This window comes from Anastrepha ludens, chromosome 2 (assembly GCF_028408465.1).
Source record: "Anastrepha ludens isolate Willacy chromosome 2, idAnaLude1.1, whole genome shotgun sequence".
Lineage (NCBI taxonomy): Eukaryota > Metazoa > Arthropoda > Insecta > Diptera > Tephritidae > Anastrepha > Anastrepha ludens.
This window is the reverse complement of record NC_071498.1, coordinates 117,080,135-117,096,991: the sequence shown is the minus strand read 5'-3', so window position 1 is coordinate 117,096,991 and position 16,857 is coordinate 117,080,135. Positions and strand designations below refer to the sequence as shown.

The window sequence follows — 16,857 nt, the reverse complement described above, 5'->3', positions numbered from 1 at the left end:
CTATATTTACTTACCACGCTAGGACAGAAATTCAGATTTTTTCTGCGTTTACCAAACTACTGAGGAAGTTCATAAGATTTTTCGGCACACTACTAAGGAAATCGAAGCGAATAAATTTGCGATTAAGAAGGCAGTTAGTTTGTGGTGCAGAAGCTAAAGTCGGCGGAGTTATTCGTTTTGTTTTTTGGCACGTATTTAATTCAGGTTCAAGTCCTGAAGTAATTTTTTTTTTTTCTTGCACATTTTATTTTAGAATTCAAACCAGGAAAGTTTGGTAAAATTTTTGAGTTTATTTTAATTAAAATTTCTTTAAAATACTGTTTTTTTTGTATTTTATAAATGGAAATTTCTTTTCGGTATAAAATAGTTCATACTGGATATGACCTGATTTTTATATAAATCAATCAAAACAGAAAATATGTACATATGTCTATAATCTATTTCATCAAATCCAAATTATATTGATGAGAAAATATCATTCTGATATCCGTCCAGAAAGCCAAACGCGCAAACACACATACATATGCATATAATTACGCATACAAACTTTCAACTAACGCAGAATATGTGCATATAAAACTGCGAATCGAATAGATGAGTGATTTAGAAAAGATCATTAATAATTGTAGTTTAGCGCAATCGTGAAAGACGTGTCGTGTATGCAGTAAATCGTCCCATATTTGACTCAGGTTCAAGTCCTGTACACAGCTTTTTGTTCGAGATTTTTATTTCATTTTTTATATTTGGTTTAATTAGAATTGATTTAAAATAGTGTATTCAGGTTTTTCTAATACCTGTTATTTAGAAATTTATTTTCTATATATTCATACTTCTTTTGAATTAATTTATATGTAAAACAGCCATAAAGGCAATCATATGAATATGCATTCCTATATTTAATCTCTTCAGTCAAATCTGAACTACTTACATACACATATTGATGAGAAAATATTCTAATATCCATGGATGCATCCAGAAAGCCAAACGCGCATACACGCATATGTATACAAATATATACAAACCTTCAACGAACGCAAAATGTATGCATATAAAAAACAGCAACTGCGACCGTCTTCTTGTCCGTCAGTGAAAAGATGGGATATGTATACCCTATGAGCAAAAAGAACCGGGAAGGTGATGTTGACTGTTTCCTTCGATTGCCAAGGCATAGTCCACCATGAGTACCTTCCATCGGGCCAGACAGTCAATAGAGAATATTATTTATCCGTTTTGAAACCTTAGAGAGATGCTGTGTGTTGGAAACCCCCGGAAATGTGAGCAAACAATTCTCAGATTTTGCATGATGATAACGCGCCATCGCACTGATCAAAGAGAATACAAATCGGCCTGCCGGGGGTGTTTGGAGGACTGGGTTAAACGTTGGCACATGTGTGTTGCTTCAGACGGGTCAAATTTTGAAGGAGATAATATAAATTTGCCTTAAATTTAACTCTGTTTTGTTTAATTTAAACATTCCCGGTACTTTCTGATCATAAGGTACATATATGCGGCTTTGCGGACAGCAATGTGTGATTCGCTGGAAGTCGCATTAACTCGCGACTGTCGCACAGTTAGAAGACATATTTACATACATATAAGGGTGCATACATACATACGGAGGAGCGGCCACTCGACATGACAAAAATTTAAGATTTATCAAATATTGGCAAATAATTCCAATATTGACTATTTTCGAATGGTCGCGAAAATTGGCATATGGCGGGTCGTTTTATGAATGAAATTGAAATATGAGCTCGAACTTATGAATGAACTTTTTGTTTTTGTTCTAAATTGTTCAGCGCCGTCGCTGATAGAATCATGGCCGCTGCGACTGCGTCTACGAATGTATTTTGTTTTTGTAGTCGCTAGGCTTAGATTTTAGCTTTGGACGACATGCGCATGTGAGGTATGTGTTTTTGTTGTGTTCTAGAACATTTTAGAATGTGTGGTGGCAAAGCGGCCATCGCGTTATGCTTGCTGTTGCTTTTGCGTCTATCAAAGCAGAGAACGTTAAATATAGAGAATTCTCACGAGCTACGAATAGTGTGAATTGTCAAAAATGAAGTGAAACCGCGAACACTATTTCACCTCGCTTAACTCGAAGGCGGGGAAGTTCTTAACAGACCTGATTACAGTGAATTATGTACAAGTACATTGGCTCTGCTCAGTTTTTGGTTTCTGTATGAAATCAAATTGACAAATGCCGACGGCATTTTGCAAGGCATTTGCTTGTGCATTTTTATGTTCCCTTGGTAAACGAAAATTTATTCAATTTGTATTTTCAAACAAATACAACCAAATAAAGATTTAAATCCAAGATTTAAAATCAAAGTAACTTTAATGCACACATTTTGTTGTGTGCGTTTTAGTAAATTTGATGAAAAGTTTTACTAATTTTTCGAGTCGAAATTAATTTTAGACAAAAATTCAAAGAGCATTGAATATATGTATGTATATCAATATATGTATATATACATACATATATTTTGTTAGTTATATTTGTGCAAAAGTTCAATTGCATCTTCAATTCTTATAGTGTTAGAAATGTATGTATGTGCACATGCACTGCAGCAACAATGACCTACCTCACGACGCATTGCCTTATCATATTTATGCGCATTTGAATATGCATTTTTTGGTCCTGTGCCAAACGAAAATTTTTTAAATTTACCTATGTATATTACAGGGAATAATTCATATATGTATGCATTTTATAGATAGTACAAAACTTTAAAATTTAAAATAAATAAAAGAAAACTTCAAAGAAACGTATTTGCATACATATATGGGACAACTAAGTTCTATTGCATCTTTAATATAGTGTTGCACGCATATGTATGCACTGAAGCAACATGACCTACCTCACGAGCATCGCCTTATCATATTTCAAGCAATAATTAGGATGTAAATATTCGAATGATCGAATTCCTGCAAATGCTAAAACAACTTCTTCTGCATATGCATCGACGCATGTGCATGTGCGTATGTATATGCACACCTGATCCCTAATATATCTCAATCGATCAAATCAAAAAATTCTGTATACAAAACGCTTCATTACATTTTCATTACCAGGCACACAGGAAGATGGCATATGCAAATATAAATATTGAATTCAAGCAAAACAATGCTTATTAATATACACATATGCATGTACATACAACCGCACACACAGGGCATTCGCTTTATTCCTCAAAATGCGCATGTCGTTCAAAGCTAAAATTCTATCCCTAGCGACTACAAGAACAAAATGCAGTCATAGACGCAGGCGTAGCGGCCATCATTCTAGTTGCCATAGCGCTGAACAGTCGCGGCGGCGCCGAACAGTTTCAACTATTGTACTGTGCAACAAAAACTCATCTTCAAAAAATTCATTGATAAATTCGAGGTCATAGTTCTAAGAGCAAGAACTTTCATTCATAAAACGAGCCGCCCATATGCCAATTTTCTCGACAATTCGAAAATAGTCAATATTTGAATATTTCGCGTAGAATTATTTGCCAATATTTGATAAATCTTCAATTTTTGTCAAGTCGAGTGCCCGCGGCATCGTACATATGTATGCAAAAATATATGTATGTAAATATGTCTTTCTAAATGCTCGACAGCCGCAGCTGCTGTGCGTCAAGTGCGCGCATGAGCATACAGTAAGTTGCAGAAGAAAACAAGTAGCTTAAAAAAAAGGTCTGATTCGGACATTTTAATACTAAGATAAAATTTGGAAACAATTATTTTATGTTAACTGATAGTAGGCAAATAGTTAATTAGTAGATTACTTTACGTATGTAGTTTTTCAATTGATAAAAAGTGCACAAAACATATGCATATATCTGCAGTTAGAAACTTACTCTGAAATCAGAGCATTTGAAGATGCCTGTAAACATTTCACGCTTACTGTACATACAATGCTGTGCCAATGAATGTGCGCTGCGCCTATGAATGCGCGCTGGATTTCTTGAGAAGTTTTACCGTTTTATCTTGTGCTGTGGCTGGTGAGCATACATACACACCGCATATACATATGCGCAAATGTATATAAATTCACAAATTTACATTTGCATATGCCATCTTCCTGTGCGCCTGGTAATGAAGCGTTTTCTATAGAGGATTTTGATTCAGTTGAAGGGATTCAACAAAGTTTTACAGACACCAGACAGACAGACATAACATATGTACATAATTTGGATGATTTGGAGAAATTCAAATATATAGGTCATATTAAAAAGCTACCTAGCATTCTTTGCTTCTAATCACCAACAAATTCTTATCGACTGCTGCTAAATTTACATAATTCAGCCCCTTCCTGTTAATTTTTGTTGAAAAATCTGTCAGTGGTGAAATTGTCTTCGCGAGACGAGTACCCCTCGAAAATGAACACTTTCCAGTCATTAAGACTTCTCTATATTTAACGTTCTCTGTAACATATGTACATAATTTGGATGATTTGGAGAAATTCAAATATATAGGTCATATTAAAAAGCTACCTAGCATTCTTTGCTTCTAATCACCAACAAATTCTTATCGACTGCTGCTAAATTTACATAATTCAGCCCCTTCCTGTTAATTTTTGTTGAAAAATCTGTCAGTGGTGAAATTGTCTTCGCGAGACGAGTACCCCTCGAAAATGAACACTTTCCAGTCATTAAGACTTCTCTATATTTAACGTTCTCTGTTTAACGTTCTCTGGAATATCGACTGGTGAAAGACAAAAGTACACGGAAGCAAGAAGGGAGCGCTGTGCTCGCGCATATGTATATGTATGCTTGAATGTATGAACGTGCATGGATGTAGTAACATATGAATACAATTATTTTGTAGGAAGTTTAGAAGGCAAGTGTATATATATGTATGTATGTATATATGCTAGGACATAAAGTCGGCATATATGCATACATAGAGCAGAATTGTTTTTGCACTTGTTAGAAAGAAACTCGTTCACTAGTGCGCATGTGTATTTGATTTCTTGTAAGAATGTGATGTGGTATGACATGTGTACATACTTAAGTCAAGGTTATTTGGGCATACTTGCATATGTGATATGATGTTCTTGCGCTTGTGCATTATTGTTTTTCATATACAAATGTACATACATACATATGTATGTAAATGCTGTCGAATACATAAACTATAAATTGACATACAATATAAAATAAGTGTTGATTTATCTTAAACCATTCCTTTTTTTCTGAATGCAAATACCTCCTATTGACATGTACATACATATTATGTACTTATGTATATTTCATATACCATCATTTATTTACATATAAAGTATACGTTCATTTTTGAATGTACGTAATGAAAAACTTCATGAATTACTTTCAGAACTTTATTAAAATTTATTCGCGTCGCGCGCATGCACAAAACCTTTTGTTCACAACGCAGGCGCAGAAATAAACGCTCTGCGTATTTATCCTCCCCACGTGAACCGCCATCAATTCTCGGTGGAAATTTTTTTTTTTCGTTTTTAATTTTTATTTTTTTAATGTAATCGTAAAAAAATTTGTAATAAATTTTATGTATCCGCTTATCATTTCAAAAGTAACAAAATGGTCAAAAAATAAGCAGTCGAAGAAATAAACGCACCGCCTATTTTTCCTCGCCACATGTTAGACTCGAGTTCAATTCCCGGTGCAAACTTTTTTTTATAAATTTTATTTTTTAAAATCGTTTTTTTTTTAATGTAATTGAAAAAAAAAAATTATGTAATAAATTTTACGTATTCGCTTATTATTTCAAAAATACGAAAATAGTACAAATTTAATTGGTTTAATGTCGAGGTGAGAAATGTGTTGTGTGTTGAGGTGAAAGATATGTGGTGTTTCTAATTTTTGTGTGGGCAAAAGTCAGTGAGGTGTCTATAAACTCGGTGTGCTAAATGACCTTATTACAAATCTTTCAAATCTCAATTGTACTAAAAAAAGCTCACAGTAACATTTGCACCTTCTCATTGCATTAACCCTTTGAAGCACACATTTTACTTACCAACCGCTTTTATGATTGCATGTAATTTTAAGGGTTTCAGGGGTCGCTGATTACGAATCTGAGGTCAGATTTGAGAAATTCAATATGGCGGATACAAAATGGCGGACCTATTTTTTGAAAACTTGTTGGATACTCACCAAATTTGATATTAGGGGGTTTTTGGGGTCGCTGATTACGAACCTTGAGTCAGATTTGAGAAATTCAATATGGCGGATACAAAATGGCGGACCTATTTTTTGAAAACTTGTTGGATACTCACCAAATTTGATATTAGGGGGTTTTTGGGGTCGCTGATTACGAACCTTGAGTCAGATTTGAGAAATTCAATATGGCGGATACAAAATGGCGGACATATTTTTTGAAAACTTGTTGGATACTCACCAAGTTTGATATTAGGGAGTTTTTGGGGTCGCTGATTACGAATTTTGGGTCAGATTTGAAAAATTCAAAATGGCGGATACAAAATGGCGGATATATTTTTTTTAAAAATGTTGGATACTCACGAAACTTGATATTTAGGGGTTTTTGAGGTCGCTGATTATGAATATGAGGTAAAAATTTGAAAATTCAAAATTGTGGATACATAATGGCGGACACATTTATTGAAAAATTGTTGAATACTTTCGAAACTTGATGTTTGTGGGTTTTTAGGGTAATTGACTACGAATCTGAAGTCATATTCGAAAAATTCGAAAAGACGGATCCAAAATGTCAGACACATTTCTCGAAAAATTAAGATACCCACGAAACTTGGTATTTTGAAGTTTTTCCGATCGCTGATTGCAAACCTCAAGCCAGTTTTTGAAAGTCCAATATGGTGGAACAGAAAATAAGAAATGGTTTTGCAAGAAAGTAATTTCACTCGCTCTTAGCTTTACCCAGAACTAACGACGAGGACGTGGCGAGCTTCTAGTTCCATTTTTTTTCAAGTTTTTTTTGCAATTTAAAATTTTTTTTTGTATTTTTGTAATTTTTTTTTTTTGTATTTTTTATTTTTTGTTCCACCATTTTTATAATAGTAATTGTCTTTTCTATGATTGAAAATATTTGATTGCACACAAAGAAAAAGTTCACTTGTGGTAATCTGCGAAACAATTTCGTTTTGGTTGCAAACAAAGACTTACCTTGCAAATAGTGCAACTCCATAAAGTTCTTCTCTCATCTGCTTTTGTACTGCATAAAGCACATCGTTTGGGCTTCCCTTCGGGATCGCAGTAAGGCATGTGAGCAGACTCTGACCTTCTTAGTTCCAGAGGAACTTGAGGCTTATGGGGGCCTACTATTTCTGCTTTTCGTTTTCGTCCTCTTGAAACAGGTAGATTTTGTGAAACTAATTTCTCAACGATAATCAACCTAAACTGTTTCAATGTCATGCAAGGTAAGAGATTTTTCTCCCTATACATGATGAAAGCGTTAGTCACAGATACATCTAAGAAGTGCCAGAATAATCGTAGCCACCATCTCTTGGATTTTCTATCGATCTTATATGTGGAAACTAAACGATCTGAGTTATCCACGTAACCCATGTGTTTATTATAATCCGAACACATTGAGGGACACTTTATTTCTTTCAGAGATCCATCTTTTTGTCTGCGAGTAACAGTCGAAGAATCCAGAGGATCATGAAAGTTTGATAGGAAATGGACAGGCTTATTGTCCATCCATTTTATCCATCTGATGCCGGTATTAGATGTTCTGAACTCACTATCACCCCTTTTCATAATTTTGTCTGGAATCTGACTTTTTGGTAGCCTTGAACGATTTTTTCGTATAGTTCCACAGGCAAATATATTTTCTCTTTTCAAAGATATCATGAGACAAACAGAAGTGAGGAAATTATCAAAATATACATGATGATTCCCACCTACAAGTTCTCGTGTAAGATCTTTTACAACTCGTGGACCCAAAAGTTTTTCTGTACTTTCTGTTTTACCAGTGTACACCTGAAATGCACAGACAAAACTTGATTCATCGGCACGAACCCAACATTTGTACCCACGTTTCACAGGCTTGGCAGGCATGTACTGTCTCATGCTGCTTCTTCCTTTGAATTTTATCATTGATTCGTCCACGGATTGATTTTGTTTTGGTTTATAACAACTCTTGAATGTTTCATTCAATATTGTTACCATAGGTCTTATTTTGTACAACTTATCATATCCGGGACTTCCTCTTTTAGGCTCCTTGGTATTATCATTCAAATGTAAATGACTAAGGAAAAAACCAAAACGATTCACTGTCATCAACTTACTCACATAAGAATCATGTAGTTGAGCGTTCATTGACCAACAATCTCGATATGATGTGGGCTTTTTGATTCCCATCAAAATGTTTATTCCCAAAAATGTGAGAAGTTCAATTTTGCTTACTTCTCTCTGTTGACTCTCTCTTTGCACTCGATAAAGGTTTGTCTGTTCAACCAATATATCAATTAGAGACTCAGGAAATAAACAAAAGAATACATCAATTGGTGATGTAACTGTGTCCGCAATATTGGGCCCAAAATCTTTTGTGAATTGAAGATCATCTCTCAATCTTCTCTTTTCTTCCCATTTTTCATTCACTTGTGAGATTTCATCAGGAACATCGGGCAAATCATCCGCCTCGACTCCATCGTCAGCAAAATCAAAATTTTCCGCTCTTTTTTTGACATTGATGATATCTGCGTCCTCGCGTTCATCGTCGGAACTGCACAGCCCATCAACTGATTCATTGTCACTTGGAATATCTGCTGGTTCGATTTCCATTTTCACTCTCTACACACTGGTAGCAAGCAGAGGTATATCCAAAAACTATTTGGTTTTGTGAACAACTGGTGGTGTATCAAAAATGTGTGTGAAATGTGTAAATGATAGCAATACATATGTTCACGGAGAGAAAATTTGAACGTAATAACAATGCAGAGCACCTAAAAGCGACCGCGTCACGCAATGAACAGTGTTATGGTATGTTTGCAATTACAATGGATGTTTGCAGTTACAATAGACAACATGTCACTTGAAACTATACTGTGCCCTAACACCAAATCTGACCCAAAATTCGTAATCAGCGACCCCAAAAACTCCCTAATATCAAACTTGGTGAGTATCCAACAAGTTTTCAAAAAATATGTCCGCCATTTTGTATCCGCCATATTGAATTTCTCAAATCTGACCTCAGATTCGTAATCAGCAACCCCAAAAACCTTATAGTATCATGTCCCATCTTTATACATTATGTACTTTGTTGAAAAATGAATTTTTTCCTGAAAATAGACGATTTTTTCAATTCGTTTATCTGTAATTGTTTATAAATTCACGCAAAACAATTTTCTTAGTTTCAGTTACATTCTTTGATATATGGATTATCATATAAATAAATTTTCTCGGTCCCATTTTCATAAATATGAAATCTGTAGAGAAAAGTTGAGAAAAAAGAAGGTGGGAACCTGGCTTCCCACCATGCTCCTAAGGGTTAACATTCTCTGGTTTAAGTGCGTGGATCGAATTTTTAAATTATAATTCAAATGTAGTCACTATATCAGCCGTTTGATTTATAGTACTTTTTCTTAATTAGCATTAAGAACTAATAGCAATATTTAAGGGGTTACAAAAAAGCCTATTTTCAATTCTTTTTTTTCTATGTAAAAAATTATTTATTTAATTCAAACTTTTTTCTGTCTTATAGATACATATAATATTTAAAGAATAATTTCTGAAATTGTCAAAAACAAAAAAAATTTCATCAAGATCGGTTGAGTAGTTTTCGAGAACATTTGACAACCGACTTTGAAAACACGGTTCCAAGAAAAACGCGTTTAAGTTTTGAGTAACAATAAAAGTGGCCGCCGTAGCCGAATGGGTTGGTGCGTGATTACCATTCGGAATTCACAGAGAGGTCGTTGGTTCGAATCTCGGTGAAAGCAAAATTAATAAAAACATTTTTCTAATAGCGGTCGCCCCTCGGCAGGCAATGGCAAACCTCCGAGTGTATTTCTGCCATGAAAAAGCTCCTCATAAAAATATCTGCCGTTCGGAATCGGCTTGAAACTGTAGGTCCCTCCATTTGTGGAACAACATCAAGACGCACACCACAAATAGGAGGAGGAGCTCGGCCAAACACCTAACAGAAGTGTACGCGCCAATTATTTATTTATTTTTTAACAATACAAGTGGCTTGGAGCGCACACATTCCAAAGACTGTGCCTCCGAATTTATTATTCAGATCGACTTGAAAATTTAGGATAATATTCCTGAGATGTTGTAGAAATTAATAAGCCAAAAAAAAAAAAAAGTCGATTTTTTGAACCAACGAAACCCATGTAACCCCTTAACGTTAAAAATGCTTAATTTATGCATAAGCTTCAGAAAATGCTTATTTTACTTAAATACAAACAGAAAAGTAACAATATTCACTTATAAACACTCTTTATTAATTCAAGATTTGATTTAAAGCTATTTTTACTCAATAATACGAACTTTTTATTAAAATTCTATTACAAATTTTCTTCCAAACGTTTGTCAGTGATACTCTTTTAATACTCATGATGTATTACTGAACAGAAAGTTTCTTAATTTCCATCGGAATCTTATGTTTGTATTATTTTCATTATTATTATTCCAATTTTAGATTCACCCGATATGGAACCCAATACCGATGTGCCTGTGGACGAAAATAACATAATTTATAGTATTTATCAGACTACATTGAAAGAATTCGACCTAATCTATTCAGCTGAAATTCAGGGTATAATTTCAGATCATAAGATTAATGATATGTAAGTATTATTATTTTAATAGCATATAAATTTAATTTTTTAACTAGCTATGGCAGCAATAATTAATTAGTCGTTTAATTTTCGATGGATTTTAAAAAAGTGTGTTTTTTAGCTATACCAAAAACGTTTGAGCAAGTATTTATAACTGTAAGTTTCGTCTTTTTTATGAGAAATATTAGGAGTTTTCTAATGAAACTCGCGGGAAATGTTGGTTGGGTGTTTATTTTGATAGAACTAGCACCAACACTAGTAGTTAATAATAAATTAAAATTTGTCTTTTATCTTCACCTAATTTTTATAAAGGGTTTTCCAATAAGAGGTGTTATAATCAATGGTTTCGATGCTTGTGTGGCACGTAGCGCCATCTTGTTGAAAATAAATACCATCTAATTCCGGCCAAAAAAATCGTTAATCATCTCTCGATAGCGCAATCCATTCACCGTAACTGTTGCTCCGGCTTCATTTTCGAAAAAGTAAGGTCGGCTACAACAGCAATATTTTCGGCTATTCTTGAGCGACGTGCACGGGTTTTATTCTTTACATCACTAACTTGTCCCAACGTTCGATTTTTTTCACCAATTTGTGTATTGCGGTCCGACAAGGTGCTCAACGATGACCCAAAAATGTTCGAGTTTTACGAACCGTCTCTGCCAAATTTCCCCATTTTTATAGTGAATTTTAATAATTTCAGTGCATTGTTTAAGCGTGATTCGTTTCATTTTTATTAATGGCGTAGTTTCTACTTGTGAAATATCAAAAACGACAGGTTCAAAAGTGAATTCTACCGAAATAGGGGGGTATTCAAAATAACACCTGTTATTGGAAAACCCTTTATAATAAGTGCACTTATCACATACATACGTATATTTTCATTATTTACAACTGTGTAGGTAACATTTACAAGTAGTAAACACACGTTTTAACAATTTTTTTCTATACAATAAATAAAGCATTGAAATTGCATTAATAAACCACAAAGCTCCTGACGTCGCAGCCGAATTAACAATTTAAAATACAAAATTAATAAATTTCGTGCTTGGAGTGCACCAAGTGTATAGACAAAACTAGTTCGATAACCATTTTTTGCGCTTGTAGTTGATGCAAAAACTATTGGGGTTGGTTCTTAACTTTGATTCGACATTTAACATACGCTGCCTGAATAAAAAATTACAAAAATATGATCCTTATATGACTAAAAAACGTAAGCCGTATTTTTATAGGAATTTCCGTTGTGCTCGAAATTAAATACTTTCGTTTTTATTTATTATCTGCATACTTTTATATATGTACAGGGTCCGGCACTCGAAGTGTAACCAAATAAAAATACCACAAATTTAATTAGTTTGGAAAATGACTTTTATTCAATTCACAGTAAAAAATGTGTGAAAATAATACAAAATTAAGAATCAATTTACTTTTTTCTTGATTATGGCCTTGAGACGGTCTAGAAACGAATCGCAAGCTGCCCGAATGTGACTTGCAGCATTCGCGTTTGGTGAATTTTAGAGCCATTGTGTGGACGTAATGAAGTTCGGAATGTTTTTTATTAGCCATTCTTGGTGCACTCGAGCTTTGTGAGACGATGCCGACTCCCGTTGAAACGTCCTTAGTCTTCAAAGAAATCAGCAGAATACTTTTCCGATATTATTTCGCATTAACCTTGACGCCAGACTCGATGAAAACGATTGGAGAGCGCCCATCCGCGGTTACAGCGGCCCAAACCATTACCTGTGGCGGGTGCTGTCTCCTGGTGGTTCATCGATGACTGAAATTCTCGTATGAACGGTCGGTCAAATAAACCCTATCCTTTTTGGAGTTTACGAATTGCTTAATATGAAAAATTTTCTCGTCAGAAAACAATGATCGGAAATTGACCGCTTTCGGTCGTTTATTCTCGGCAAAATGCCTCCGCGCACTTGTTAACAATACTCTAGACTGTCATTTAGCCAATTAACAGACAGCTGATGCCCGTGCATCAGCTGCGCGAGCGGTCTGAAGTTGGTTACATTTCGAATGCCGGACCCTGTACAACGCCTATTTATTATTACGCATATATGTAAATCTATATATATACATATATATGTGTACTTAATTCGTTTCAGTCATAATTTGGATGAAATTAATGAATGTAGATTCGTGTTGACGAAAGTAGTCCCGAAGAAACCAATCGGAGATATTTTCGACCATCCGAAATGCTTGCTTTTCTGGTTACAGTCATATTTGGCAAACGTAAACGATATCTTTATTGGTGTACGAAATTTGGACGGTGTGGTGAATACTCCAGTGCAGATGAAGCGAGTAGAGGATATGCCGAAAGTAAAATGACAAAATTTTCGTTTTTAATTATATATATTTATTTAGTTAAAATATATTTTTATTGTTTCATTTTAGAATCGATCTTGGCAGCCGCATATTTGTATACGATTTCTGCACACCATGTTATCCTTGGTAGAAGAAACTATGGCCAACGTTGACTGCCCATATACGACTTACGAATTTAAGTATGACTCCTACGCAAAATGTATTAAACTGAAAATTTATAATGGTAAATCAGAATACTCTCTGTTATCGGAGGAATATATTAAAAAATGTAAGGAACGAACGAATTTCAAATAATTTTACTACAAACTCGGACGATGGCTGTAACAGCAAAGTTTGAAAAAAAGTCAACAAAAAAGATCTAGTTTCAAGTCATTTCTTACATATAAATGTATGCATGTATACATATAATTTTCTACATAAAACACCAGTTATAGCTTATCCTTTACGATTACTTAATAATTACATTGTGTTTAATTTTTTTGGTTATCAACATCAATAAATAAACAAAAAAATACCCATATATGTATGTATATTGTTTTATGTCACCCTGGTGGCCAGTTTGAGTCAGCTATACTTTATCGTTTTACGCCCGCCCTCTTAAATCCACCATTTTTAATTTTGAAAAATTGACACGGGGTTTATAATAAAAAACCCCAAGAGCTCCGAGGTTAATAATTTAGACATCGATCATAATCAAAGAACGGCTTAACCCCATTTTATTCAAAACTGCTAATTCTTGGGGAACTCGCATACTATACTTATAATATATATAATTATTGTAGTGTAAGCTTTAATTTTTTTATGTGTTATTTTTTGCTTTCGAAGGGGTCGCATTTTCATTTCGTCTGATATGTTTGGGTAATACATTCACAAAAAGTGATAACAGTTTGATGCCAATTGTGTGGCTGACTCGAAACGAAATTGAAAATATGAATTTTGTCGATTTACACCTAGTCACACAGTCCACCCGAAGTAATCGACTTCTAGGGTAGTGTGAGAAACATAATCATAAGCTAGTTGGATTTTGACTGCTCTTGAACATTGAGCTCAAAAACAAATAATAATATAAGAACGTAGAAAATATGGTGAAATACATGCATACCAAGGTAAACAGGACTATTTAAAATTAAGATTAACAATGCTTCTAAGTCCACAAAAAGCTTTTATTTCGTAGACAAATGCAGTTAGCAAAAATACAAGTTTAAAACCATGTGAATTGCACGAGTGCCTGACAGTAGGTATAGGCGAAACACGTGGCTTTCGTTGTGACTAGCCATTTCAGCATGAACGTGAGCGGTTTCGAGATAAAATCTCGTCATCTTTGTGATCGCGCATGACTGAAATTTTGACAAAATATTATATATGAGTACATTTTTTGATAGAAAAAACTTTTATTCACTTTCCTAATTCCGAATTTAAAAAAAATACCTCACACACGGCACAAAAGAGACATGATAGTTGTAAATTTTATTGCAAGAACTTTTTCCCATAGCAGTTATTAGATGAGGAATATTTTTTATTTCGCGGCTAAGCTTTGAATATATCCCAACGTTTATTTCTCCCGTTACTTGATAACTATTTTATAATTTATAATGGAAATATTTTTTCCGTAGCCCAATCGTCACGTTACGCAGTTGTAGTTCAGGTAGTCTGCAGGTTTGTAGATTTCTCCATTTCGTTTTGTTGGTTTGAAAAAAAGCTTTTTCTTCGGTCACCAAATGGCTCCCCGAATAGAATGTCGTGTAGATCTAACGGGTACAATAAAAATAAAACTACATGTAAAATACATACAAGCCAATCTATCAAAAGAAAATGCAACGAATTTAAAAACAATAAAATAACAAGATAATTTACAAATGAAAACAAAATAATGATTCAACACAATTTAAGAATTAAGACAATAGAAGTTATAAAACACTAGAGAGTGCCGTAATAACTGCAAATTAAAAACAGTAATTTGCAAGTGTGACAAAGAACTTGTTACAAGCGTGTGAGGGGAGGAAGGCAGAAAGCTGTCAAACGTGGCTGCTGCATTATAAATTTTTTAACTATTGAATTACTTCTAATGATGCAAGGTTATATATATATAAAGTTATAGTCCTGGTTATAAGTATTTGAATATAAATCCGCGTCGTTCCGGTAACATCATGTCACAGCCGAAACAGTTTCATGCGTACAACAATTTAATATACATACATATATACATATGTATACCCGAGCAAGTCAGTCGTGCGGAAATTTCTAAAAGCTTATGGCCGAAGTACCTCTCACAATTTGGTTTTTCACCATAGCGGATGACCGATCCCGGTAATCTATTATCCTTGGATAGCTATCATGATTGAAAGAGATAAGATTACGAAAAATTTCGTGAAAGAAAAAAGAAACAAACGAACAGCTGATTGCTGTGAGAAAATTTGTGCCGAAAATTTTAGCATTTCTGTGTTTTCCATTAAAGGTTGAGGAAAAACTGTAAAATTGCAATTCTATGTTCTATAATTTAATAAATAGCTGCAAACATTTTCCGGTATAAATTTAAGTGCGTGTAACCTCTGTGGTTTAACTGAGTTCAATTTAAAATCGAAGCGTGTGTCTTCTTATTACTTATAATATTATAAAATGTAGTATCGAATTTCGCATGCGTATTACTGCCATAATTTTTTGAAACCTCTGTAAACGTCGTTTACGGATTTCCTCCAACTGTTTAATATTACCAGCCAATTGCGCAATTAAATTAGCTATTCCTTCTGCTTGTATTTTCTTCATATCGTTAATAATAATTAAACAAACTAAAAACACCGAAATATTCCACCAAAATAATTTGTATGAAGAAAAGCCCATCACAACAGTATTGACAGCTATTACTATTACAGCTGTTAATTTTACAGGTAATCTGCCATATGTGAACGCGTAGATTAATTTTACTTTTACTTTTATATTATCTTGTAATTTTATTCATATCGTAATTCAAGTTTTGACTTTGTTAATATGATATATAAATAAAGAACAAACAAACATATATTGCACCAAGGTGGATTTATTATAGGTGACAGCATTCACCCAGCTGAATTTTTCGCCGTAGGTATGGCTTACGTCAAAATGATATGCTTTGTTTGTATGTATTGGTATGTTTACATTCGTATGTTTCCATTTGCTGCTGATTTTGACGTGATGCTTGGACCAAACGCAACAACAAATACATGTAGGGTTTTACTTATATGTGGTTGCTGTCACCTATAATAAATTCGCCTTGTATTGCACGAAGGTCGTCGCAACCGTCAGCTGTTTGTATACGAATGGCGGTCGACAAATTGTAGTGATATCTTATGGTGGGCACACTCACCAACGTAAACATACGCCGTGTAAATGAATTCTCACCACTGTCCCGTTCCGTAGTATCGTAGGTGGTTGACGTGGGATTTTGGATTGTTTCCGTAGAATCGTGTCAGCAGATTACTTTCTCACCGCACAGTGTTGCTAAATAGTACATTTCGAAATTATTTACAAAATAAACTTAGACAAATTTTTATTTGTATTAAATAACTTAAAAGCAATGTTGAATAATGTTAATTATAGATAAATGAACCAATTGCATTTAGTAGTTTTTGACTTTTAAAATTGTAACTTATAGCGCGTATGTGTGTATGCAAACACACACAAACCGATGTATTGTGTAAATATGTAACTGAAAGAATGCAGTTGTTTTCTACGGGATAAGTTATGCTCAATTTTGTGTATCCTACGGGTAACGGTAAGGGACCACGATACGTTGGTGAGTGTGAGCACCATTACGCCAC

At 34.2% G+C, this 16,857-nt stretch overlaps 1 protein-coding gene across 1 annotated transcript in view; it reads left to right on the top strand.

Annotated features, from left to right (window-relative positions):
- The window catches only part of LOC128855178 (decapping nuclease DXO homolog), a 29,066-nt gene extending 15,481 nt beyond the window's left edge, over nucleotides 1–13,585 (top strand). The window contains exons 2-4 of the mRNA XM_054089878.1: nucleotides 10,594–10,741; nucleotides 12,844–13,057; nucleotides 13,133–13,585. Coding sequence (XP_053945853.1) covers nucleotides 10,594–10,741; nucleotides 12,844–13,057; nucleotides 13,133–13,357 — 587 coding nt within the window. The 3' untranslated portion in view covers nucleotides 13,358–13,585. The remainder of the gene's footprint in view (nucleotides 1–10,593; nucleotides 10,742–12,843; nucleotides 13,058–13,132) is intronic.
- Nucleotides 13,586–16,857: the final 3,272 nt, after the last annotated feature.